The sequence below is a fragment of the Strix aluco genome, chromosome 7 (assembly GCF_031877795.1).
Source record: "Strix aluco isolate bStrAlu1 chromosome 7, bStrAlu1.hap1, whole genome shotgun sequence".
NCBI lineage: Eukaryota > Metazoa > Chordata > Aves > Strigiformes > Strigidae > Strix > Strix aluco.
Window position 1 is genome coordinate 30,327,264 of NC_133937.1, and position 27,014 is coordinate 30,354,277.

Below are 27,014 nucleotides of genomic sequence, written 5' to 3' on the forward strand. Positions count from 1 at the left end.
ACTCTTAAGAACAGAACTGCATGGGTGTCAGCAGCGAGAGCAGCAGGCATTTCTTTTGGGTGCCAGGGTTTGGTGGGAACAGTGTTGCTGGGGCACCCGGAAGCCTGACTTCGAGACCACATCCCCTTTAGGCTCACTGCTCTGTACACATGCACGAAAACCAGTGCTATAGCAACTATACTGCATTTTTGATAAGCCCTGGAGAATGCTTCTTATATACTAGAGCCCCACTGGACAGCATAATAAAGCCAGAGAGGATCCCATCGTTCCCCTGGGTTTGGATCCTGCTGGATGGGCGCTGGAAGCAAACTCAGAGGTGGCTGCTTGTTTGAGCAATTAATGAGTATTGTGTACGTTTCCTTCTGAAATCTGAACTGCTTTGCCAAGGATGTACTTGCCACTTGGTGGAGTCTGGTGTATTACCTTGCTGAAGGGACAGAAGAAAGGTGTAGAAGAAAGAGGTGTGTCTGGCATGGTAAACCTTTCTAGAAGAGGGAAGGATAAATTGAATCTCTTTATCCTCTGCTACATAAAACCAGCCTCACATGCCTATAACCCATGAATGATTTCTTTACACAGAAGGGTGACAGAGAAGCATTATCTGAAATATTTATGAAAAGGAAGGGCAGAAGAATTGGTGGTGGTTTTTTAGTTGAATTTTCAAATAATTCTTTTAGAGCAAGAAAAACAGAAATTTCATTCATATTAAAAGTTCCTTCAAACAAAAACTCCTTCCTGTTAAAATTTTAATTTAGAACAATCAGAAACTTTGTTGGTTAGGGTCTTGTTAGGGTAAGGATAGAGTAAGTAACTATAAATAGTGATACAGTGACTGATGATCTCGCCCTACAAACTTTGTGTTGAACTTAAGGTGGAGAAGGTAAAAATATCAGCTGACAACCTTCTTGCAAGGAGGCATCTCTGATTAAAATAGAGGGATCTTCAGTAAAAGCAACAGAATCAGTCATCTCTTCAGTCCTTAGGTTCAAGTGCTTTAACTTCATTTGATGCAAGAAGTCAAGTGGAAGATGTCATTCCTGTGGTGGGAATAGAGTGCCGTTGTTGCCTGGGCCAGTTTTGGTATCTGACACTGAAACTAGAAATACTAGGAGTGATAAGAGTGAATGAGTTAATTACATGTGTACAAACGAAATGTAGAGCATGTTCAGCTGGAAGAAGATGATACCCTTTGTCTGTATGGAAAAAAGTTTCTGGACTAATATGGAACTTCTAACATGAATTGGGATTGGGGTAGGATTGTGGGGAAAAAGAAAGTAATTAAAAATGCAAAAAGGTGTTAAGATGAAAACCAAAAGATATCAGTTATATGGGTGTAAGCAAACTGCATACATCTTCCTTGGTTCACCTGCATAAGCGTTGTGTTCTACTTTCTTTTATCAAGAACTGAATGGTTGGGAAGCAGGTCACTGAGAGGACAGTATGGACCTCCTACGCTTTTGGGCAAACAGTTCACTGAGGTAGTGGGCTATAGATAAGAATGGCAGGGCAGCCTCACCTAGTGATTGCTGACCAGCAATCAGCTAATGCAAACTTTCACTAACTTGCATTTCATCTCCCTGGCAAATAAAATTTGCAAATGCTTATTCACAGAAGCAGCTGGAGTGAATCAGTGACCAGTATTTACACATGTAAGAAGTCTACAGGTGGAGCCTAAGATGAATCCATTATTAAAGGCTAAATATAAGAGGGGGCGGATGAATCTAGAGTCTTACTGCTGACTGTTGCTCTAAAATACAAGCAAGGGAATGCAACTGTGGAAGATGAGGGGCGAGTTCAGCAGGGTTGTTTTCACTGCAGATTTAACTAAGACTCCTGCCTAGGTTTTAACCATTACCATCTATCAAGCAAAATTAGTCTTGCCTTCTGACCTTCACTTGGATAGCTGACACTTTGGGAAGATTATGTTGGAAAAATAATCTGCATTGCTGGTTATCATCCATTTCCACCATTCCCTGAAGGGGACAGATAAGTTCTCCATGTGATGCTACTGAGCAGGAAGGGTTTCAGTGAGAATTTGCCAGACTGAAACAGTGTTGGATGGGCCAGGACCTGCTATGGGGAAGCTTGTGCTTGGGTTAGGTTAATCAGAGATATGTCGGGAAGCTGAAGTGTGTGAGGGAGCCATACCCAGAAGAATAATAAATCTGTCTTTATGTGGGGGAAAGCTTACGTACTTCTCCCCAGCTTCTTTGGGAAAGCCTAGCCATTATGCTGTCATTTTTCCTTTTATTTATTCCCCCCCTTTCTGCAATGTAGTCTTGGTCTAGCTGGTATCAACACTTTCTTTTCCAGCTATTAATTAAAATGAGAATGAAGTTAAACTTATCTCAAGGTGTGAACTCAGTTGTTTCCTTTTCCCTCCTCATGAGAGAAGAAGTGTCATGCTTACAGTTACTTACTGCAAGAGGTGACTGATGGGAAAACTAAGTAAGGGTCTTTCCTGTAAGGATGTTATTTACCTGTGAAGTGGCTGGGGCAGTCGGGAGGTTTTCCAACTTGTGTATATGTCTTTAGGAATACAAGTGATTTGAAGTAACAAACCAGAACTTTTTCCTGATTGAAAGGGTGCCTAGACTTATCTAGGGCTATGGCAGGATATTAATAGAACATACTGCATTTCCTTCGCATAAAAATACGAAGGGCACTTTGCTGAGAAAAAAATCCTGCTGTGCCTTTCTGTCTTTGGGACCAGCTCATCACTCAGCTAAAATTAAAAGGTGAAGTCAGGCAGTTCTTGCTCTCTATTTTTAAACTGCTTCAAGCATATGAATGTGAGTGTGAAATCTTTCTTTAGGCCTCTCTTAACTTAATTACCTACTTATTCAAAATATTCTCTTCTCAAATTGCTGAGCTATAATTATATTCATCTTTTCTATGGACACGCTTTAGCTATTCGATGTTTGTTTAATTAGTTTTATGCTTAATTTGTAGTTCTTTAGTTATGCACAGTGATGGAGGCCTCGCGGTAAGTGCTTAAAATCTATTTTGGTCTGTTAAAAAATTAGCAAGTAGATGATGTTTTTGTATATCTGTTCCATATTTTTCTCTGGAAAATATGAAGAAGTCCACTTTAAAAAAAGAACACCAGTAAGAAGAATTCAGACAAATAATTTTAATTTGACCTTAATAATAGAAAATGATGTAATAACTCAAAATGTTTTGTTATACTTTCATTTATTCAAACCGTTTGTTCTGTGCAAGCTTATTCCTATTTTATTTTGTTTATATGCTTTTTCTTTTGTTTGGGTGGAAGGAGTGATGTGGCCCCAGCAGAGGAGGTGCAGTGGAACAGCTTATAAACCATAGATTTGTCCCTTTTTTCTGCTGATTTGGATATCCTGAGTTGTTCTTCCTGCATTTCAGTGAATCTGTGAAAAATCCCTGTCAACCACCTTTGAAATTAAATTGAGTCCTCTTTGCTTGCATAGAGAAATAATGTTTTCCAGTCTCTTATTGTTTTCAGCCTGCAGAGGGTGTGCTTTCCCCCTTCAAACCATCATCTCCCAGCGCAGTGCTGTAACACACTGTCCCTTAACACGGTACTGAGTGTAACCTGGCATTGCACCCAGAGGTGCGAAGGGAAAAGGGCGTCTGTCCGGCTCTGTCCCCTGTGACATCTGTCCCGCAGTTTCTTTGACTATCAGCTGTTTGAAGCACAGGCTGTGGGACTTCTACTCAGCTGACCCCTCCTGAAAAGGACACTCCTGAGAGAACACAGTGTTTCTTTGCATCCTCTCTTGGGACTGGCTATTGAGCCTAAACATAGTACAAAATGGAGATACATGCTCTTTGCTTCTCAGTGTTTTCCTGGTTCCTTTGCTTTTGTCAGTGGGAGCAGCTGTGGTGTTGGAGATTTTGGGAGAGTCTTCCCTGCAGTTTCCCGTGTCTGGTCAAGCAGTGATCAGGCTCCACCGTGCTGGGTCATTTGTGTTTTGACAAGTACCTGAAGCTGGGTGAGGTGGTAAGTTTTGAAAGTCATTGCCTTCAGCGTTCACGTAGTCCTGGAGCGTGCATATGGGAGTCAGTATGTAGTCCTGCCTTTGACAGCTAAATGAGTAAACTGCCTGCTGCAAACTGTCTTTGGGGTGGCTGGTACCTGGGGATGGCAGTAGATGTGGTTACATCTCCCCCGGGCAAATCCCACGTGCTGTTGATCTGACTGGTATACTTCCACATACCTCCTTCTCCCGCTTACCAAAAATACCAGAGATTTCATAGGCTTGGGTGTTACATGACAGCGCATTTGTATTGCTGGTGAGAAACATGTTGCTATTCATGGTGTTTAGTGGCAGTTTAGTTAGATAGCTAGACAGTGATGTTAAGTAACACAAACCTGCAGCCACAGTCTTCTGGACACATCTTCCCATGCCAGTCTTGGTGCTTGGAACAGTTTGCCCATTAATTTGTTCCAAACTTCCACCCCCTCCCTGCCCTCTCCACAAAACCCCTGGCAAACCATCTCTTCTGTAAATACTCCTGCTTCGGCTGGCCCCTGCCCCTCTGTTCATGCTGTTCTGTCCTGTTGCCCATTTTTGACTTCAGATTTAAAATTTTTCAGCACAGAGATTTATGTGAGCATTTTACATCCCGTAAAGAAATACACAGACCCCTTATTCTTTCAGAAATGAAATGTTGTATTTTAAGACTTAAATATGGACATGATGTTCACCTAGATAATGGGTTTTTTTATAAGGCTAATTATATTAATAGATTTTATTTTCTCCAGCTGGTGACTGTAGTCCAATATTAGAAATGCTACACTAACAGTATCTGCAGAACTTCTGCTGCCATCATCTTTGTCTGCATCTTCTGCTACTGTTTAGCTTTCAAAACTGATTGTTTCTGTATGTTTGTTTTTGTAAATGAACATAGTTATTGTGCATTAGTGAAACACATGCTTGACAAAAGCATCTTGTCAAAATCACTGGGTTTTAATGGTGTTCACATACTTCTGTGCTTGAAATGGAGCCTGAAGAATTTGTCCTCTGAAATCTTATGTTGTGTTTTGGCCATTGGAAATGAAGCACCTGACAGCAATAAGCTATCAGAAGGATTTCCAGTCATGGGCAAGCAGCCATTATGTATATGTTAATCCACAGTAGGAGATTTGGACAGCTTTTGATTTACTAGCACTCCTCTGTTCAATGTAAGCTGGAGATCAGCACAGTAGTTACCCTTAAAATTGATTGAAGAGTACTGAAAGGACAAGGAGAATTTTATGGCTATGATGCAAATGTAGTAGAATTGCTAATTGTACTTCTAGCTAATCTTAGAAATGGATTTTTCAAGGTGGCAAAAGGAACTATTTTGTCTAAATATGCCTGTTTAAAAATATCTTACCAGCTTTGTCTCATTTTAAAGCAGACACTTTAAATTCTCTAATGTCCTTTTCAATAGATTGGATTAAATAACTGGAGGACTAGAAACTGTATCTGTTTTTTAGCAGCTTGAGCATTTAAACGTTTGTTTGAATGCTGCAGAGTTTACATGAACAGATTTATTAGCTGAGCTAAACATATGGTTTTAAAGCCAGACTATAAAAATTCTTATGTTTTCTTCATATTGTGGCTTTAAATAGTTTTAATAGTAGACTTTATTTGAAGAATTTGAAGCATCCTCGGTTTTGTTTCCAAAAATAGTACATGATAGGTATTTAAGTGGATAATAAAACTAAGAGCCAGGTCGTAAAGCGGTGTTCACTAAAACGTACAAAAATAATACAAAGGTTCCTGTCATGTGATCTGATAACAAAATCAGAGGGAATAACTTTTTCGTGTAGCATATCACGCAGGTGGAATAGAAAACATCTATCTCAACATTTGTAATAAAGATGTACGTAATACATCGATATTTTTGTGTGCATATGTTTTTTGGAATGTGTATGTGCGTTTGTGCACCTGTATACAGTTTATTTAAGGAACTCCTATTTTAGAGATAATTCACAATTTTAGCTATTAATATCACTAACCTTTCCCAACATATAAATACTCCATTGTGGTCTCCCACACATCTGTTGTGTCCTCCAAAAACACCTGTGCTCCTTTAACCAGGGAATTGTGTAAAAATGCTGTTAGGATGATGATTTATGTGATAAACTATTGTCCAAAAGGACCTTCAGTTTCTTACCACATTTCTGAGAAAGTCTGGGTCAAAGCATTGATATGATGAAAACTGTGTTTATGTTTTCAGGGCATGATTTTAAAAACAAACAGACTTGAACTGTTCCAAAAATCACCCAGTGTTTTGGCTTTTCTGTCAATTAAGATTTCAGATTATTGCATGCCCTGTGACATGACCTAACTTTATCAGCAACTTCTGTAAAGTACTCCTTCTATAGGTTTTACCACATTTGTAATAAATCTGTGATGAGGTTAACCTGACCTGCTTGTTTGGAGAGTTGGGGATTGTGGAAGAGTTTATGAGCATGGCTTTGTATAGAGACTGTGTGTGTGTATGTATACAAATTTATGTATATATACACATACATAAATATGTTTTCCTGAGCTGTGGATAATAACCCTGTTGCGTATCTCCTTAGGGATACTGAAGTCTTGAAAGTAAAATGGGAATGGCTGCCAGGGAAAGCCAGTTCAGAGGTTTCATTTGCTGAGCTCTTGGCAGGTTGTCCTGTCGAGGGCTTGGCTTTGTCTTCCTGGAAAAAAAAAATATCTCAAGGAGCGCAGTGGGGTGTGTCAGCCCAGGGCTATCTGTACAGGGGATCCACTGTGAAACTAAACCGCTGTGTGGTGTTGACCCTTGTTGGCTTTCAGCCATGGAGCAAAAAATTCAAAGAAATGGAGCTAAGTGCTGTTGTATAAACTTTGCTTCACATGTCAGAAGTGGTGCTGGTCCGTTGCTGTCAAGGAGCATGTCTGACTACTCTTGCAGCGAGAGTGAGTCCTCTGGCCCCGCACCATGGGCCAGAAATAACATAGGATGCTGGGCATTCTTGATGGGAAAAGCGGGTGATACTGAAGGCAGCTGTGACTCTACAAAACACGGTGTTTGGCTGCTGAGTTGTTCTCCAGTGCATTCTTTGGGCAGCATTTCTCTTCAGCAGCTGGTCACGAGCAGTTTTTTCTGCCTCTACCTGCACAGGAATGACATATAGCACACGAATAGCCTATATGCCCTGTGACTGCAGTGGCTCTGTCCACTGCCAGCCTCTCCCCCTGAGTTGTTTGGGCCAGTGACCTTAAATTTCTGTGTTGCTGTCAAATGCCATCACACTTTTGAATCTCTCTGCATAACTAATAGAAGTTGCTAACCAGTCAGTGGGGAAACTTCAAATCACCTTGCTGGTTCTGGAGAGCTGTATTCCAGTGTGGTTTCTCTGAACTAACTAATCCACCACAAGAATGGATTTGGCAAGACAATTTATCGGTGGAGATTTGCATTGGTATATAATTGGTTAAGGATGTAAACTGAAATTCAAATTTGTACTTAGGTATGGTTTTTATTTAAAACAATATCCTACTTAGGATTCAGTAACATATTTTACAAATCACTGTTCAGATGCTCTTTCTGGAGTTCAAAGGGTTACGTTATAAATGAAGAACAGATTCAGGAGGCTTCACAGTATTAGTGATTGTCTTGTAATGTTTTCCAGATGGCAGAACACGATGTAATCCATACTGCCCAGTTTGTTTCATTGCACTGTATACTCTGTCATACCCAGTAAGTAACTAAGAGACTTTAAGAAGCTCATCAGGCTGTTCTGACGATAGCTCGTTAATCCAAATGTTCTTTATTATGCTATGAAAACTGCAGATTAACAAATCACTTGTTGGTGAATGCAGGAAGATTGATGGCTACTCAAAGCTCTGCAAGAACTAGATATGCACCTCGGATTAGTTTAGCTCCAGCTACACTTCAGTGAATGAATTCCATTTTCCTCAGGGCTGTGAAGTAGTTTATATCTGTTCCACTGTACATTTCTCTAGCAGCACTGGGTCATTTTGATTCCTCTTCTTTGGAGAGGTGATGGAAATGTTTATTTGTTGTTCGCACTGATCTGAAATAAAACTACAGCACTAGCATCACTGGTGGTGTGGGCATGGTGGCTAAAGTCAAATTAATTGCAGCTTGCAGTTGCTCATAATTCTCCTGGTGTTTGTGCAATAACGTTGTTTACTAACTGGTGCTTTTATTAGGCTGACAGACCATCATTTGAATGGCAAACCCATCAAATTTAAGTAGGCACTTAGCTCAGGATTTTCTCAGCATTAATTGAAGGCGCCAGGGGTATTGCGTTGGGACAGGTGCAGTCTTGCTGTGCAGAGGCAGGATTTGAGAAGTACACGGGGAACGAAAGCTCCCTGTGCATCCTGACATCCAGCTGTGTAGAGTTTCTCACTTGAACCCACATCCAAGAAGTCTTCAAGGGACATTAGGGCTGGAGTAGGAGTTTTCCATCTACTGGCAGTTACCCTATAGAGTGGGTTTTGTAAGCACTTCTTTAGGCTATCCTACCTTTTGATAAAGCCCAGAAAAATGGGATGGAGGAAAGAATAACAAGAGAGACATAAATACATGGTGTTAACTAGCTTCTGGAAAGGAGAAAATTTCCTGAAGTGGGTTTAGTATCTTGTGTGTCTTGTGAAGTGTGTTTAGTATCTCATCGTCCATGGAGCAGCTGCTCATAGGTTGCCATTGGTAGGACACAGATCTTTGGGCTGGTTGATCTAATCTGGCATGGCAATTTCTACCCTGTCTGTATGTGGTCAGGCAAGAAGGGTTGGAACAGGAGCCGAGTACTACTGTAAAGAAGAGCAGTTTCCAACACAGTTGTAGTTTTGATGGTTGTGCCATGTTTGCTTGTGTTGCTGTTTTACCCAGTGACTTCCTCATCTGGTTTTTGTCATGCATGGCTTTGCTTGACTGGTAGCTGTTTTTATTTTTCCTTTATCATGTCTCTGGGGAATTCCACAGTTCAGTGTCAAAACATCCCCTCCTAAGGGAGGAGGGAAAGAGGAGAGGTTTACATGATGCACATGCCTCATTTTACAGTTTCCTCATGATCTTCACTTTGGCTGCTTGGAAGGAGCATTTGTTGTTCATGGTCACTCAGTCCAGGCTTGTTTATTGACTCAGGCTGTCTTTACTTACTGCAGTATTGCTGGTGATTAATGCACTTTGCTGTTCTGATTTCTACAGCTTGTCCTGTGAAACAAAATTAATGACAGTGGCTTTTGGAAATTGAAGAGTAGCAGAGAGCTAATTAGATTTTTTTATTAAATATTCCCCTGAGTCCAGGGGAAGGGCTGTGATGCTCTGTTTTACACAGCCTCTTTGCTTCTTTCTCTGTGTCTTTTGCAAAGAGTATGTGGAAAATGGGCTCACCAGTGAAATAAGGGCTGGGAGAGGGGACAGAGGAGGGGAAAGAGTCCTGAAAGGATGGCATTTTCATGCCTTTCTTCCACAGCCCTTCTCCCTTTCCTCCCCTACTCCTCAGCAATTTTTCCGTCAGCTTTCCTCCCACACAAAATCCTTCTAGTCTTCCTGATGCCCTGTCATGTCCTGAACTGCCAGATCCCTAGTTTCTCCTGTATCAAACCTTCTTTGGTTTTAACTTTTTTGTGTAAGAATTGGCTGCTTCTTCCTCAACAGCTAAACCTTGTGTATAAAGCACAAAGAAGAAATATCCATTGCTTTTTCCTGTTTGTGAGAAATGCCATAGAGAATCACAGCAGATTTGACACCTGGAAAGGTTTTTGCTCAGAAATGCAGATCACTGACTTGGTTTAAGGCAGTGGGAATGGAAATTCAGCATTTCTTTGTCTGAGAGAAGCCAGAGATTTTCAGACTGGATAGAAAGAAAAAACTTTATGTTTATCAAAGGCCTAAAAATGCTCTATTAACAGCAGCTTTCTGGCACTGTAGGGTCGCTATTCCAAAAAAATTTGACTTTTTGATGAAGGAGGGAGTGACTGTAAAAGACCTTACCTTCCTGGGGAGGAGTAGGGAGCCCTTTCCTCTATTTTAAAGAGGCTATAAAACAAGTCGAAATCCTGCCTCGAAGGATTTTTGGTATGCAGAGCACTGCTGTAAGCGTAGATTTTGTGTTGGCTCAGCGCACAGACTGCAGGTCTCATAGCCATAAACGCAAAAGGTCAGGATTGCATTTAGCCCATAACTATCAACTCTGTGATACACTATTAGTCATAGAAACTTGAGAAATTTGTTAAGGTATTTGTTAAGGTTTCATTTTGATATGTTGGGGCTGCTTTTAAAATTCCATCACAGTTTAAAGTGGTACTGCCAGTAGGAAAGCCAGTTGATCGAAATAGTGTTTTTAAAAGATTTTACTCCTCTTATGCTTTTTGTGAATTTACTGTCATCTTCTAATTTTAAGAGAAAAAAATTAATCTGTAAATGTAAAAGCCGTCTGTTTAGAAATAAATTCTTTATGCATAATATGGTTAAAATACTTTCATGTAACGTTTCGGTTGCAGGAGTAGTACAAGATCATTTTAGCAGCAATAGCTTAAAAAAATTATTCAGATACAAGTAAGATTTTTTTAATATTCAAATATTCCTTTAAAATTCTTAATTACATTTTTCTTCCCACCTCAAGCCCCAATTTCTAATTAATCCCAATTAGGCAATTTTTGTCAATCAGTAGTGTGGTATGATTTTTTGTCGTTGTCTCCTAGGAGCTGTTTATCTAAATCTGCTATGTCAAACCATAACTTTTATAGAAAGCTACAGAGCAAACCATAAACCACTTCTCCTTCATAAATCACTTATTTCAGTCTTTAAACGTCAGGTTGTACATATTAACCTTGCCATTTTTCTGTTTAAAAGTGGAGGTTTTTATGAAGCAGTCATGTGACATGGTCTGTTCAGTTTTTTTTCTACTTACAGAAAAAATAATTTTTGCAGAAATCATAGAACAAGATATGAAACTGTACAACTCATTTTTTCACCATTGATAACAGATAAGATCAAACTGATAACCATCCAGTAGTCCTGTTCTTTGCAGGGACTCTATTGAGTAGGTTGGGGGGGAGTGATGGGACAAGCGAAATGGATAATCACTCATGTTTATCCATCAGTCAACAATAACATACTGTGGCACATCAGACAAATGCACTGTAATTAATATATCTAAATAGAAAATATTTAAAGTGTCTCACATTTGTTCATATTATAGCTCATCCTTGCTTACCATATCAGTGTATTTCTGCTCTTGAAGGTGATTGCAAAAATGTCCCATTTTGGTGCTTATTCTTTAGATATGTTGAGCACAGAAATTTAAATCATTAGCTCAAGAACCTATTACTTTCCGAGATACTGGCTTATTCTTATCTTAAATTATTTCACATTCTTGTATATATATGTAGTGCAGAAAATACATGTTTTCATCTGTATCCCATCAAAAGGATTGTGTGTCATTGAAAAAACCCTCTTCCAAAAGCAGGAGTTTATTTTTCTGGCAAAGGAAGTCCTTTTGGGGTTGGAATCCCAGATTGGAGACTGGCAGGTCAAATTCTTTATCACTTCTAAACTAAACATATATAATATGAAACCTCTTTAGGCATGTCTGAATCTCCATGGTGCTATTTTGAATTATTTTTCACAGCACATACAGGAAAAAGCCTGAAAATTTTTTTACATTTAGTGATTTTTTAAATTTTTTTTTTTTTTAAACCAGGTTTAGAAATAACTCATTTAAATTTGTGAATACAAATCTTTTAAATAAGAGGGGATGCATACTCAGGAACAAATTTAATGGAATAATACTAATTTCATCTCATTTAGTGGGGATTTTTGTCCTGTTCTATACTTTGACAAATGTGACTAGTTAAGTATTACCAAATAATACCTGCCAAATAAACCCTTCAGTTACTATATACAGATGATTTTCCCCCTTGATTTAATGACATTCTTGTTCTCTCTGCAGCCGTTCAATACATTAGAATCCCACTATACCTGAAGGTTTTTAAAGTCAAATATTATTTTCTAAAGCTTTCTGTTAAATATTAAGGCTATTGGTAGAATTTTCTTTTAGTAAAAATTCTGAGTAAAATGCAAGTGGAAGTTTTTTTTCTTGTACAATTTAAAAAATCATCCTTCAATACTTCTTATAGTGAAAATATCTTTTTGCAACAATGCAATATAGTCATGATGCAGAATTCCTTAACTATTACAAATTTGGAAGGCGTTTTTAAAACTTGGTTTTGATCTTGAATTTAAAAAACATTATAGAAATCTATGTTATTGTATAGTCTTGAAAAAATCTATCAGTACTCAGGTTATAGAATCTAGAATATATGATTTTTAAATAAAAGCAAAGATTTTCCTTAAAAAGAAAAAAAAAGTTTCTTATGCAAGACAGCCTTGCAATGGAAAAAGCTTTGTTCTGCTGTTTTCCAAAAAAATCTGCCTGTCTCAGCTAAAAACCATACCACCTTTTTATTAATTAAATTGCATATCTCAGAAACTGATTTATTTAATTTTGTTATGAGATCATAAAACACTGCAATGGAGAAAGTGTGGGTCCAATACCTGTCTGTTTGAAGTAGATCAAATGAATTCATTAATAATTGGTAACATCTGGTGGAACCTGTCAGATGATCTTGTCAATGCATTTACTTGATCGTTAATCTACAGACTATAACATAACATTGACTTACAGACTGTCCTGGCCTTAAGTTCTGTTTCAAGCACCCTGTTCCATTTCAAAAGATAAAACTTTCCATAGGCCAGCGCTTATCTGCCTGGCTTCCTGGCTGACTGAGATTTAAGCTATACTGGCTTGGACAACGCATGCAGTTGAACCTTGCTAACTTATGCGAGTGCTCGGCAAGAACATGGGGAATTACTGAATTTTTGTCAGTAAGAGGAAAAGCTCAAAAGCAAAGATAATGGATCAGAAAAGGTAGCGTATTCATTTAACTTGATGATACTGGTTTGTTATAATTACTTAGAATAATGACATTTCTTTCCTAGTTCCATAAAAAGGAAGAGAACATAGGGTATCTTACTGCTGTGAGTGGCTATTCGATCTTTTGTTAGAAGCATTTGTGCCTTCAATGTGTGATATTATTGTGTTGATTAGCAAAGGCAGGTGAAGGTCTGTGTGTTTTGGTTTTAATTCTTACTGTGAATGGGATGGTGGTGGCATTTGTAAAGACGACATCTACTTCTATTGAAAGCATAACGCATAGACACAAGAGAAGGGACTTCAAGGTAGGATTATTTTTCTTAATTGTTCCTGTGGCCCTTGAGAAACATGCTTTTTCTCAAACATCTCTCAGAGTTGTTGTTCCCAAATAAGTTACAGCTGATACGGATGCCGTTAGATGAAGTGCTTAATGTGGTTTGCAAAACAACTAACAGTGAGATAACTGTGGAAATGTCCTCTGCTGCTTTCAGATGCAGACAGTCTATTTTTGACCTGGAGACCCATATCAAGCCCTGGATTTTGTCAGGTCAGGGGGTGGGCACCAAAGACGTTATCTGTTTTCTTCCTTTGTTGACAACATATCCTTATCCTTCGTGGGTCCTGGGGTGACTGCTTGATAGTGCTGGAATTTAAAACACCTAGATAGGAGAAATCAGAAACTTCTTTTTCTATTTTTAAGGATGCTTATTAAAGTTGCTAGCAAGGCTGAGTGAGCTGCAGCGTTGCGGGAGGAGACTGGGGGAGAACACTGCTAGTGAGACTAGGAAGCCATAGAAAAGCATGCTGCCTTCAACAGTGCTCTGTTAAACAGAGATGTATTAAAAGCATAAATTAGTGTTACATAAGCATAAACAATTTGCAAGTATTAAATAATTTCTACCCTTCTTCATTTATTTATTGTTTTTATTTAATAGGTGTACTTTCAGGAAAAGTGCATTTTTCTGGTTCATTGGGGAAATTTTTAATTATGCGGTTAATTTTTTTGTTTGCTTTTAAGGAGGACCACTTCAATTACATAGTATTTTATTCAAGGAAAAGTTATTTATGTGCTTTTTAAAAAAGATTTACTGTTAGATAAGCAGCTAAAACTCAATTATATGCCTTCATAAAGATAAGAAATTGAAGGAAGCTTCAAAATAGCAAAAAGATGAGCACATCAAATTCTGTGCGAACCATTAGAATGCGTAAAGGAGTGCTTGGTCTGTATTGGAGTCTGGTAGTAGCCAGATTCACTCACATTATGTTAGATTAATTTTTTTTAACCCTTTAGTGTCTTGATTTAATATTGCTTCCCTGCTCCAAATTCTTGGATCCTGCAGTATTGAAAGAGCAAAGCAGTTTAACTGCAGAGTTAGTGTTCTGTCTCTGTGGGTTCGTAATAAAGAATTACATAACTAAGAAACTGTATGTTTTAATTGGCTTTATTTATATTGGGATTTAAAGCTAGAACAAAATAATGTAAACAAACTAACTCTGTGAAAATTTAAGAAATCTTCAGCTATAAATAATGCACAGTTTTCCAGAAGAGATGCTGAGTATGGACTAAAAAAAAAAATCTTGTAAGCTTATTGTTACAGTATTGCTACGGATAAATATTGGTGGCTTTGCAAAATGGTAGATTTTTGTCTGGTTTTAGTCTCTTTCATACCATAACAACTCTTCCTTTACTGGAGGAGAGGCAGCAAAGGGAAGGAGAAGAAACAATTTATTCAGTATAGGCATTTAACTGGTAAATGGTTCCCTATCTAAAGATGCATTTGCAAAATTTAAGAAGGACTTCGAAGGAGGAAGTGAAAATGCATAAACTTACATGTTAACAGAAAAATGAATGCTCTTTAATGTATTCAAACTGTATAAGAATGTAATTATTAATAATCGTTAAGTTGCCTCTGTCTCTTCAACTTAATTATATCATGGAAAATATCTTACAGGAATCTTTTCTTCATGGAAAATACGGAATTTTCTTTTTGTTCGGAGGTTACTGAGGGGTTTTTATGCCCTTTGTTGGGATGCCTGCTGACATGAACAATCGTTGTGTAATCAGCAATAGTTGTGAATTATGCCTGAAAAACAAAATTAAGGTGACAAATAATATGTATTTGAACTTGTGTTAGTGAAGCCTGGCAGAAGCTAGTATTCAACACCTGCATTTATATGATCTTATTAGGGAATGGATGCAAATCTCTGTATGAGAAAGAAATATGCTTTGAACAAAGGAAAACTGAAATTCTTTCATCTTTCAATATAAAGTCTCAATCAGAGAAAACATGTCATTACAGTGGCAGTTCACACAGTCCAGTAGCTCACTTACGAGGCCTTCCCTGGACGTCTTCAATGTATTAACTGCTGTATGTCTATCTTTTCATTATCTGCAATGTTAGTCTCATGGGGTTTTGTGTTAACTGGTTTAAAATGGTTGGCAAGAGTTTTATTGAAATCTGACTAAAGATAATCTGACTCAGAATATTTCTGTAGCAAATAAAAACAAGTGCTACATGTTGGTATTGAGTGAGATTAAAAAGAAGTTAGAAAAGCTGAACAGATATTCCTTGATATCGTGCTTTTTATTTATATCAGTATAGATAATTTCTGAGTTACAGTCTCAGGTGAAAAACAGGAATTGAGTTAAAACCACACAGTAAATCGTAGTTTAATTATGCCCCTGTTTTTCCTGTAATGACAAAGATCTTCATATCCTTTAGGAAAATTTTGACAGTGTATGTTACTAATTACTGTTACACTGTTATGATAGTTTCTGTTGCAGTCATCCCCATGAGTGCCACTTCCGTGTTAACTGCATACAGTCCTAGTTGTTGTGTTAACTAAAAAATCCAGATCACACAACTCAGTCACTCCTTGTCCTGGGATTCTGCAATTCTGGCTGCACAGATTTGTTAAATGCTCTTATAAAAATTATAAATTTAGACTGCTCTGAAGCCCTGTTCAATCCTATGGATGTTAAATGTGGATTAATCCCCAGTGACTCCTAGGACTAGATGAGTAGGTGCCAAAACGTTTACCTGTTAAAAAGTGTACAGTCTGTTTTTTAGTGGCTTGTATGTGGTTTCTGGTTAGAGATCTGTAGAGCTGCCATATGGAAGTGTTTATCTTTTTCAGTGTCATTCACCTGTCTTGAAACTGTCACAAAAAAAGGAAAAAAGACGAGAGGGGAAAAAAAGAAGAAAAAGAACTATAGTAAAGAATGAGCTGCTTTGGTCCCAGCCAGATCCTCTCCACCTCTCCAGTTAGAGACTTGGGATTTCTTCTTTAAGCCACCTATCTTCAAGGATTTAAACAGCCAAAATGTTCTATTTGGGTAGTTGAAATGGCTTAACACCCACAATATATTGATATTTTCTATGTTCAAATTTGTCAGGGTGACTTTTTAAATTTCCGAAAAAACAGCTTTCAGGCTCTTCATGTATCAAACAGGTGATACAGGTCAGCAGAGTATTAGAATTGTGCTGAACGTAATAGATTCCTTTAGCGGTATTTTGCTGTCCTTTCACTTGGACTTTTTCTAAAGCAATAACCCGTGTTTTTCTGCTTTTATTTTAGCTGGAATGAAAGTTATAGAAATTTCTTTTTAGCGGATTTTACTGATGATCTTCAATATGGTTTGAGTGTAGTGTTTCCCAGTAAATGTAGTGGCAAAGAAAATCTAATAGTCTTGTTGCTGATGCAGTGTTGTATGTCTGAACACTGGTGTTGCTAAACTATGAGCTGAACTTTTCAGTGCTTGCAGCAACCTGCTGCATACAGCACTGTAAGCAAACCTGTGAAGGAGTTGTTTAAGCTACAGATTACTCATTTGCACAATATATCAAATATCACCTTGATGGGACATGAGGTTTATTTATCTTTTAAAAATAGTCTGAAGCCATTGTTAAGATACGCTAATAAAACCAGAAAGGAATTATATTCCTTAGGAATAATTAGCTCTGGACCAGTTATTCACATGTGGCTTTTTACTCAGTGCATATACATTACAGGCATATAACTAAGCAAATTGTGCAGTTTTAGAAGCCCTATTATACCAATAAATATATTCCATTTTATTAGCCCCAAAGAGCAGCAGGGAGCACGAACTCTTCCTTTCCAGGAACATGCAAATACATTTTATATTCCTTTCTGTCTTTTCATCATATATCACAGTGAGCTTGTACCAAAAATTAATATTTTAGAGACTCCTGGTCAACTCTGTCAGAATTATACTTGCATACAAAGTTGCTAAAGTCTGTTGGTTTGGGGTTTTCTGATTGTTAGTCCTGCTGGAGCTTGAAAATTTCCTTTATAGAATTAGCAGTTCTTTTTCTGAATCTTTGCTTGAGGAAACATGCCAGGGAATCCTCCACGTGCTCTCTGATTAACAGCAAAATAGCTGTTAATGTCCGGTATTAAATTCTGTTAAACAGCACACAGAATGAATAAATACTGAATTTCTCAATAAAATTACGAAAGAAAGAATGGGAATCTTGGCTTTGTTGAGCAAGAAAATAATCTCATTGCATTCAGTTAGTGATTTCAAATACTCCTTTATGAATAGCTGACATGGGACAATTTGAAGCCCAAGCCCAGTTCTCATCGATGGATCTTAAATCTTAGAGCTGTTACATTCACGGAAATTTATTCACTTACATTTTCGGGCTTGGGAGAAAAACAAAATAAAAATGACCTTAAAATAAACCAACCAACGAACCTGTGGAGGTGTTGGTAACCTTGGCCACTCTTATTGAAAAGTGCCCCCTAAAGAGCCTGTGAAATTAGGTTGTTTTTTTTTTTTTTTTCTTCATAGCACAACTGGACACAGAAACCCCGTTTTCTTTAGCGAGAATGCTTGGACGCCCTCCAATCAAGTGGGAACAAAGAGTTGTCTGTCAGGGTCCCGGGAGCCCCCACATCTGCTTTTTAAAACAGGATGTGGGGAAGGGTAAAAATCCTCTCCATCTGTGACGCTAACATGGCTTTAAGAACACCTGGAATTACTAGACCCAGCATTTGAAGCTTATCGCTGGAGCTGATTTCTGATAGACTAAAGGCCTTTAGGGGCCGAGTTTCTGTGTTATGTGGGAGCTTAGTGTTAGGGCAAGTTTTCTACTGGAGGATCTGGACCGTAAAATCTGAACCCAGTCCTCCTTTGGAAAACCGTAAAATAATTTCAACAAGTAACTTCTGGGAGACTGTTTAGCCTGGTTTTAGCATTTATTAAAAAAAACCCCAAAATAACAAAAAATCCTTGGAGTAATTTTTAGTGCATTTCACTATCCAATCGGAATTTTTTAAGCAAATGGCATCAAATTTTTGCCTTTATTTTTGTTAACTGCTTTCTGTTTAAGGTGACTTCACTTGCTTGAATGTTCAACAAAGCAGGGAACATTAAGCACACAATCAGGTTAAGGGAAGTTCCTTCTGTGCTTGAAAGAGTATTAAAAAATACCTGTGCATTTTCAGTAGAGCCTGAAGGTGTTTTCTCTGATCAATGTGCAGTGAAAATGGCCCAAGTATGTCATATTATCAGTCAGCTTTTAACAGAATGTGATTCAACAGTTACTCAGCTAATTGGCCAGCTAATAGAAGAAGAAATATTTTGGTGGACAATTTGTGAAAGGAAAATAATTTCTAGACTACTTCTTATTAATTATTCATCTGTCTCCATTTTCAGCTAAAGATTCTGTTGGTGAATTCTGTCAACAATTTCAAATAAGTAGAGGTGTTTAATTTGGTTAAAGCTGGTTTAGGTCTCTGTGTATCATGTCAAAAAGATTTGTTGGGTTTCTGTTATTTTGTTTGTTTCATTTGCAATAGGGAAACAATAATGGGCTACCATATCCTGGCTCTAACACTTCTAGATTTCAGGTATAGCAATAATAAAACCTATCTGGGCAACTTACTAAAGGTCTGCTTTCTATTTCAAAGATTGTTCATTTAAATCAGTGGCCTAATTAGCTGCCTATTGGTAAGTATAGAATTTCTTAATATAAAAATACAGAATCTGGTTCAGAATACATGTTACAATATATTTTAGAAAGTAGTCATAATAAAGATGACTGTAACCACATTTTTTTATTTCTGGAATTTTAAAGTTTGCAGGGAAACTCTGACGTGGAAAAGTTGACAGCCATAGTTGTAATTATGTGTTCTTGAAACTAGTAGGTGAGTACGTTAATGACTGCTTTTTCTATTCACTACTCATCATTTATGATAGCACATAATTTCAAAAGTTCATCAACTTGTGTTTGATGTTTTTAATATTGAAAAAACCCTGCCTATTAGGGAGGATATGTAATATGGATTGAGAGGCAACTGAGTGCATTAATTCTTGTTGTTTCATTTTTATGGTAAATCCCAAGTGATAAGGACGCTCATGGCTTTTTCGGTCAGCCGAGTTTCTGCTGTTTTTTCTTGAGTACAGGTCTGAATGATGTGCTCAGAGATTTAGAATGTGATTGTTTTGGAAGTCAGCTTTGGTTACTAAGAATGAATGTTCAATTTTATCTCTTGTATAATTGTCGTCTTAAAAGAAAATCTTTAAATTGCCACAAACTGCAATAGAGATAATGCGTCGGCTGTGTTGGCTACATCCTTCTTAACAAAGAAGTCTGCAAAATACTGAAACTATAGCACTGGACGTATCTACTTCATAGGTTCAGATAAAGATAACGACAAGATTGTCTGAAGGATTACTTTTAAATTTAAGAAATAGAAAATATTTTATATGGAAAAAAAACTATGAAATTAGGTGATGGGAGGAAAATCCTGGTGAAAGAGCATTTGTGTTAATCTGGCTCACAGTTTGTGTTCACTCTTTCTTCTGACAGTTTTAACACTGTGTAATCCTCCATAATCTAAAACGGGGTATGCACTGCTTTTTCTGTGAAACAGAGGGGGGGGGGGGGGGGGGCAGGGGAGAATAACAGTTAAAAACAAAAAAACCCTGTATATAAGAGAGGTTTTTCTAATTACTTGGGAGAAAGTATCATAGTTGCTATAACTGTTAGAATAATTTTCCATTACTGTACTGCTGGCACTCTATTCAACATTTAAGAGATTTGTATTTCTGTATTGCTTTTCTGAGAGGTTTGAGTTGCACGTACAGCTAGAAGCTGCTATGCTGTTGGCTTGTTGAAAAAAAGTAAAATGAAAATTTCCCTAGACATTAGCTGTTACAGTAGAAACATCTTATTTATAAGCCAGCTCATTCTTTGTGAATGCTCTAAAAGTAATTGTTTATGTTAGAAACTGGTTTTTAAAAAATAGTAACAACTGGCTTGAACTGACACTTTTTTATCCTTTTCAGTCAAATTTTTTCAAAGTAATTTTTTTAAGTAATTTGTATATTTCTAAGAGGCACAGTATAATAAACATATAGCAAAGATGAAGGACCATTGAATGGTGGTAAGGAAATACAATGAATCTCTTGAACAAGGCATTTTATCAGTATGGAGAGTAGTTAAAATGTTACATAATTTCTGTTTCTTTGAAGTTAATGTATTCATATTAATGCTGGCAATGAAGTAAATTTTCTTGAAATCCTCACTGAGCTCAGTAAGTAGTGTTCTGTGCTGTCCAGAGAGTACAGGGAATGAATGCAAAAGCATTTTAATGTTATAACTAAATGTCAGTGTACTACAATGGCTGAACAATATGAGCTTTTCATGTCGGTCAGACAGTCCTTTGATGTGCTTGGCATTAGATTTTTGGAGGGCTATCCAAAAGGTGTATTACATAAATATTGTTAATGACCATTAATCCACATATTATAACACACAAGTCAACTAATAATTATGTTTAACTATTACAGTGGTTTTTATGTTGCGTTTTAAAATTGTAAAGGATAGAAACTTTGTTTTCCTTTGCATGCATTTAAATATCTTGAAAAGAGTTTAATTTTTTTCAATTGTATAGCTGTACTTTTTCTTTATGGAGCCAGTTTTCTTCTTTTAGCTTAAGGGAAAACGTTTGCCATACAAAAACACCATAGTACGTTACCCATACCCTTTAAAACGGTATGGAAATGCAGAGCCATTGCATATATCAGGAATTCCCTGTTTAGACACACACACATATCATACTATCTCTTCTTTCTTCTATACATGGTGATTTTTTTTTTTATTCTTGAAATGAGTTTAGGAGGCTTGAACCTAGCTGGCTTTTTTGAAAAATAGTTTGTATTAGATTCCTTTTGATTTTTATATCCAGACCGATTATCAGTGCTTTGTTTTCAAGTACTTTTAAGGGGTATGCAGAACAAAAATACCTGGGAAATATCTGGTAACTCCTGTAAAATCTGTGGAGAGTAATGGCTGAAATACAGAAAGGATGAAATTACAGACAATGCAATAATCTACCATTATACTGCAATAACTAACTAAAAATGTAATAACTAAGAAAAAGTGTGGGGACATTCTGTTTCTCACAATATTTAGGGCAGGAACAGTCCACTGGTGCTAGGAAAAGAGTAGGCAGTTGCAGTAAACCTGCTGTATTACCCACCTGGCCGTAGGCGGGGGACTCCAGGCGTAAGGACAGCTTGCCCCTCGCTCCGTGGTGACATCGCTGGTGAGGCTGCTGGTGGGGCAAGCAGGCGGCCCACGGCGCACGGGGCTGCACCGGCAACCTCGTAGCCAGAGCTCTCCCCCTCGGTATTGCTACGGCTTAGATTGCGCGGGGGCTGAGAGGTCTCTGTGCCGTTCCCATAGGCGCTGTGCACATCTGACAGGAGTGGTTGCTTCTACCTCAAAGACTTTGTTAAGGATTAGAGGGCTTTAGCAAGGATTGTATGGTTTCATTGCTCCGAGAGTTGGAAAATGCAGTTGCGGCTTACGCGGGTAGAGGTTACAGTCTGGTTTGAAAGATGAGCTACAAGAGGTTCCCATAATACCGTGAATTAAAGAATGTGAATTGAAGCACAACAGAGAAGGTATAAACACAGAGAGAAGAAAGGAGAGGAATAACACCAACAAGTGAACTGGGCACACAGACTAGTTCTGGGAGTACTTGGGTTGCCTTGAGTCAACAATTTAATAGTAATTTGCCAATATGTATTTAGCTACTGGTAAGGCTCTACAATATCTTGCATCCTTTTTTGTTTACATATTGATTAAAAATAGAACATATTACTCTCTCTCGTGTGAATGAACTGGGATACTCCCTGAGTGCAGTTTAAAAGATCAGTATTATAATTTAAACCGTAGAAAACACAGGTGCAGAGAACATAAATAAGATTGCACATGCTTTAGCCATTCCATATCATGAACTGCTTAATTAACCTTCTTTGCTTGTAATTGAATATAGCCAAACCAGGCTTGTGTTTATGAACAGCAATGGGTGCTATTTCTTATGAGATTCCTTGATGAGATTGCCATGTCATCTGACACTCTTGACCAAAAGTCATTTTCTTACCTCCTAGCTTGTCAAGATCAGTGGACTTTTTTTTCACAGCTTGATGACAGATGAGACTAGTGTGCTGCACATGGGAATCTTCTTTGTGCTAAGATGTAAATGAATGAGTTTTATAGCAGAAAGTTAAGAAAGCTTGCCCCCCCCCCCCCCTTTTTTTTTTTTTTAAAAAATGAGCATGAAGAGCATTGATGTGGGTCATTAATGGTAATGGTCCATTCTAAGGAAAAGGCACCTGCCTGGATGCTTCATGGGGATAGGGAAAGGCTGTCTGTGTTCAGGCCATGGTTTTGAGTGTGAAGCCTGGTTGGAAGTATCTGAGGTTGGGCATCTTGGGTGACTCCTGCACAGCAAACTGATAGATCTGATTTCAATTCCCAGTGATAAAGCATCTGTTTCACAAAGCCTGGTTATTGCTCTCGGCAAAGGGAGGCTGCATTACTTTAGCCTCTGGAAGGAGTCAATGTTCTCCATTGTGTGGGAGCTACTTGGGTTTATTTATCCGTTGCTGGCTGTGTTGCTGCTGTTTGGTGCATCAGTAGGATCCTGGTAGCCAGGCTGGCTGTATTTCCCAGTAGACCGAGAAACTCTCTTATTTCAGCTTTCTAGACAACCAGGATTTATGTGTGGGCTTCAGTGGCCTTCTCAAGATGCTAAAATGGCTGCGTTTTGTTCAGAGGTTGCCCATCTCGACCAGTTGCAATTGGGGGTTCTCCATAACTCATGTAGAAAGTGTTAGAGAGAAAGGAAATATGAAAGAGGGATGAAACTCCTGTTGAAACCAGTGGACTTTTGAAGTCAGTGTCAGAATTGTGGTCAACTTGCTTATTAGTAATTAAAAGTGACATTTGAGAAATAACCCCCCCAAAACAGACCTGCCATCCCAAACAAGAAGAGAAACATCACTTTTTCTGGAAGTTCACTATGTGAAAGCAACTTATAGGCTTTTATATACTTTTTTCAATTTGCGGAGGAGCTAGGTTTATTCAGGCCGGTGTTAGGCTGGAGAGAGGTTTGCAAAGAGGTCACTGAACTGTTGGGAGAATTACTGTGACATCGCTGCAGTTAGTGGGTTTGTCACTTTGGGGCACGGGAGTGACAATGTGGCTGGCTGATCTCTTCCAGAAACCTCTGGAATCCAAGAAGAAATTTAAAGGTGATTATAGTATGTCATATCATTTACATAACTTACCTATCAGTAACACTTCCCATGTTGTCAGATGTGTGTGTGTTTATATATATGCCTGCTGAAAGGTTCAGATTTAAAGGATAAACTCTGACAGTGATGTGGACTCGATTTGACCTTGAAAAAATGTAGTACCTCCTCTTTGGTTGTACTGCTTTGCATAAAAAAAAAAAAAGGAAATGCCTACATTAGCCATTTATTCTTCTGCTACACAGGCTATGCAGGACTTCTTGTAAGAAAAAGGAGCAAATCTGATTATAGCCCTTGACTTAAGCTTTTGACAACAATCTGTTTTGGTTTTTGTTCGTGAGCATTTTCTGTTGTTAAAGACTTGACTCAGGATTAGGATAAATGGCTGGAATAACAAGGATTTGGGTCACTGTTGATAGTCAGCAATGTCCGTAAGTGTGGCTTTTCACCAGGCTTCATACCATATTAATCACAAAGTTTGAGAGCAGTGGTGGGACCTGTCTCCTTGCTGTCAGTCCCCGCAGCCTGCACACTGGATGTGTCAGCACAATGCCACTGGCAGGTGGAAGAGTTGCGGTAAATATGCACAGTTATGGTTTAAGTGAAAAAGCTGTGGGAAAGGAAATACATTAATCCATTGTAGCTGTTTTTTCTTTTAAGTAAGCCTCTGTAATAAATTGTGAGTTTTTCCTGGACTTACCCTTTATATTTCTAGATTCCTGTCTTGAGTGGGAGAGGGAGTGGAGTACAAATTGAACTGAAGCATAAAAAAATACTAAAATACAGAAGCAACTGAAAATTAAATTAGGTTGTGTATGTGGAAAGAAATCCTCTTCCATATGGTCTCTTTCGTGAACCTGCTTCAGGAAATCCTGGTCTAACAGGTCATAAAAGATGCACTATGCATACAAGTGCATCGTTTGTTTAGGTGGTGTTGTGGAGGTGATGTTTAGGAGGTGCTTTAAAGGCAGAAAAAATGGAACGCTGAATCCGGGAAGAGCTAAAGTTGATGAATGATTGAGTATGGGCTTGCTCTTTGGAAGTATACTAAACATTTGATCTTTTAACTCTTTGGGCTTTGGATACTTTCTTCCTACATAATCAGGAATTTCATGTCTGATCCTCTTTCTTTGATTTTTGCAGTTTTAAGAACTTTTAATGTATATAAAAACAAAAGCCAAAAAGGAGAGGATGTTGAATACTTTACAAATCTTTTTTAAAATTCAAAACTACTAGTATAATTTTGAAAATACTTTTGTTTCTTAGATGTTTCATTTTGATTTTTATGTCATCGTTTTGCTATTTTTCCAGTTGTTATAATTTTTATATCCTAGAAGGACCAGATATCCTAAGAAGGTCAATTTCCCATGCCATACAGATGTGGAGAAAAATCATGTATTTTTCCTCTCCCATTTCCCCTTCTCCCTTAGTTTTAAATCACTTTTGAGGTGCATGAAAACTTTGTTCCTTACTCTTAAAAATACTGCGGCCCCTGCTCAGTGCGGCAGCAGTGCAGGACGCCTGCTGCTCCAGTGCAGGGTCTCCATAGGGTTGCGAGGGAGGGGTTTAGGCTCCTGCTTTCTGCTGATGACACAGCTGCTGTAGAGGTATGTGGCACAGCTAATTTGCCTGTTTGGTGTTGATGTGGGTGTTGCTGCAAGGGCTGATGACAAGTGGCTGTGCATGAGGACATGGGTAGCAGGAGTCTAAACTTTCTCTGCAGAAGGGCTGTTAAAATTGAATTAAATGCCTGCTCAAAGATGGGGTAGGAGTGACAGAGCCTGCACACACAAAGCTGAGCTCAGAGATGGGCACTGATCCAAGCCTAACGTATCTGCAAGCTGTGCCAGTTGCTTTTGGTCCTTGTTGGGATAGATGAAGCCATGGCAGAGCTCCGTGTTGTTACATCTAGACCCATTTCTTGTGCTCAAGCCAGTTTATTTTAAGCTAGCTTGAAATATCTCTATGCTGCACCATAGTGGGTAATGTATGCAAAGTCATGTATTTCAGTGGTATCAGTTGCAAATTACTCTTCTGTCACATGGAAACCTTACAGGGAAAAAAAGAGAAATGGAAGTAAATAGTGTAAAACTCTAGCTAAACTGTTGCTGACTCTTAAATATTGGTCTCTTGCTTCTGTGGAAGCTGGGAATACTCTAGGAAGAGGTGGCCAGCTAAGGACACTTGGCTGAATTAAGTCATGGCTTATGTGGGTTCTGTTGTATCAGTAATTTCATATCCTCCTAAGAGCTTGTTGATCTTCTTACAAGGGTTTGATGTGAACAAAGTCGGGACAGAAGCTGATGCAAAATATGTATTACACAGCCAAGTCATGCACAGCAAAATGGGTAAACCCACATGCATTTGTCCTGCGGGCTCCTGCTCGTTGGTTAAATGTTATTTTTGTCAGGTCTGTCATGGTACTTATATATGCATGATCAGTTTTGTTCATCTTCCGGTGGCTTTCCAACATGGAAAACACATCGAAAAAGTGCAAATATTACCTTAATAAGCTAACACTCAGAAAAACTGTGGCAGAGCTGATTTTTTTTTTATCTTTTTTTTTTTTTTTTAAATGTCACTGAAGTACATTGTGAGGGGAATAGCTTCAAGTTCAACTCTCAAAGCAGCTTTTGTCCTTAGAGAAAAATCCCTTCCAGAGGAAAACTGTGTGCTGGCTAGCGCTTGCTCTAATGCAGATGGGGCATCTAATTCCCTCGCGAAGGAGAAATTGTAGCCATGCAAACAGGAGGAGATGCAGATGTTTTTCTTGTTCAGATCCGCTCCTCAGATAACGCTGTACTGTGCACCATGTGTGCGCTGTGCTATGTGGATCCTGCAATTCTCAGAGGGGCTTTCTTTAAACATACGCTGCAGCATTCCAGAGCTGTGGCGACATAGATGCCCATCACAACCTTTCTCCTTCATGCGTCTTTTCTGGTGCTTGACCCGTGCCAGATACATAAATATCTTAGGAATGAAGCTTTTACAGACTGATTTCCCCTGCTGCTTATTTTCTCATGTAGATGTTATTTCTTTTTCTTGCGTGAGTTGTATTCATTTGTTGTTAGATAAAAGGTGTAACTCCTTGTTCACAACTGAGGGACTGCAATCTGAAATTTCATTAACGTTTATGCAACTTTGTGCCTCCATTGCATTTTGACATACAAAACGTGATTCTCTTTTACTCCACAAGCTGATGGGTTACTTTTCTTAAGTGTTTAATTGTTCTGTTGCTCATCAAAGTGAGATACCCCAGATGTTTCCCCCCTACCAGAGTAGGGGAGAAGTTACCTTCACCTCAAGAAAACAGACTCCTGTTTATTTCAAGAAACAGCCTGTTTTGTTGGGGCAGTATACCATGATTCTGGCTTCTTGTCTGAGTGCTTTGTGAGCAGTGTACCTAATGGAAATGTCTGCTGGTGTATGTGGGGACTGAGAGGAAGGATAATAATATGTTTCTGAGGCTATTTCAGCATCAAGGGAACAACTTCATCAGCTGGAGGAATGAAATTCTCATTCTGTTGT

The 27,014-nt window shown here is 38.3% G+C and overlaps 1 protein-coding gene across 12 annotated transcripts in view; it reads left to right on the forward strand.

Annotated features, from left to right (window-relative positions):
- The window catches only part of RBM20 (RNA binding motif protein 20), a 108,184-nt gene that overhangs the window by 10,645 nt on the left and 70,525 nt on the right, over positions 1 to 27,014 (forward strand). The window contains exon 1 of one of the 12 annotated variants that reach the window (XM_074831253.1): positions 3,859 to 3,982. The exons of 10 other annotated variants lie outside the window; for them this stretch is intronic. Coding sequence is in view for 1 of the 2 variants with exons in the window: in XM_074831252.1 (XP_074687353.1) it covers positions 12,891 to 12,904 (14 nt within the window). In the remaining variant the exon portion in view is untranslated. Of the gene's footprint in view, positions 1 to 3,858; positions 3,983 to 12,796; positions 12,905 to 27,014 lie in introns of those variants that run through there. One more of the 12 variants, XM_074831252.1, reaches the window with a different exon arrangement.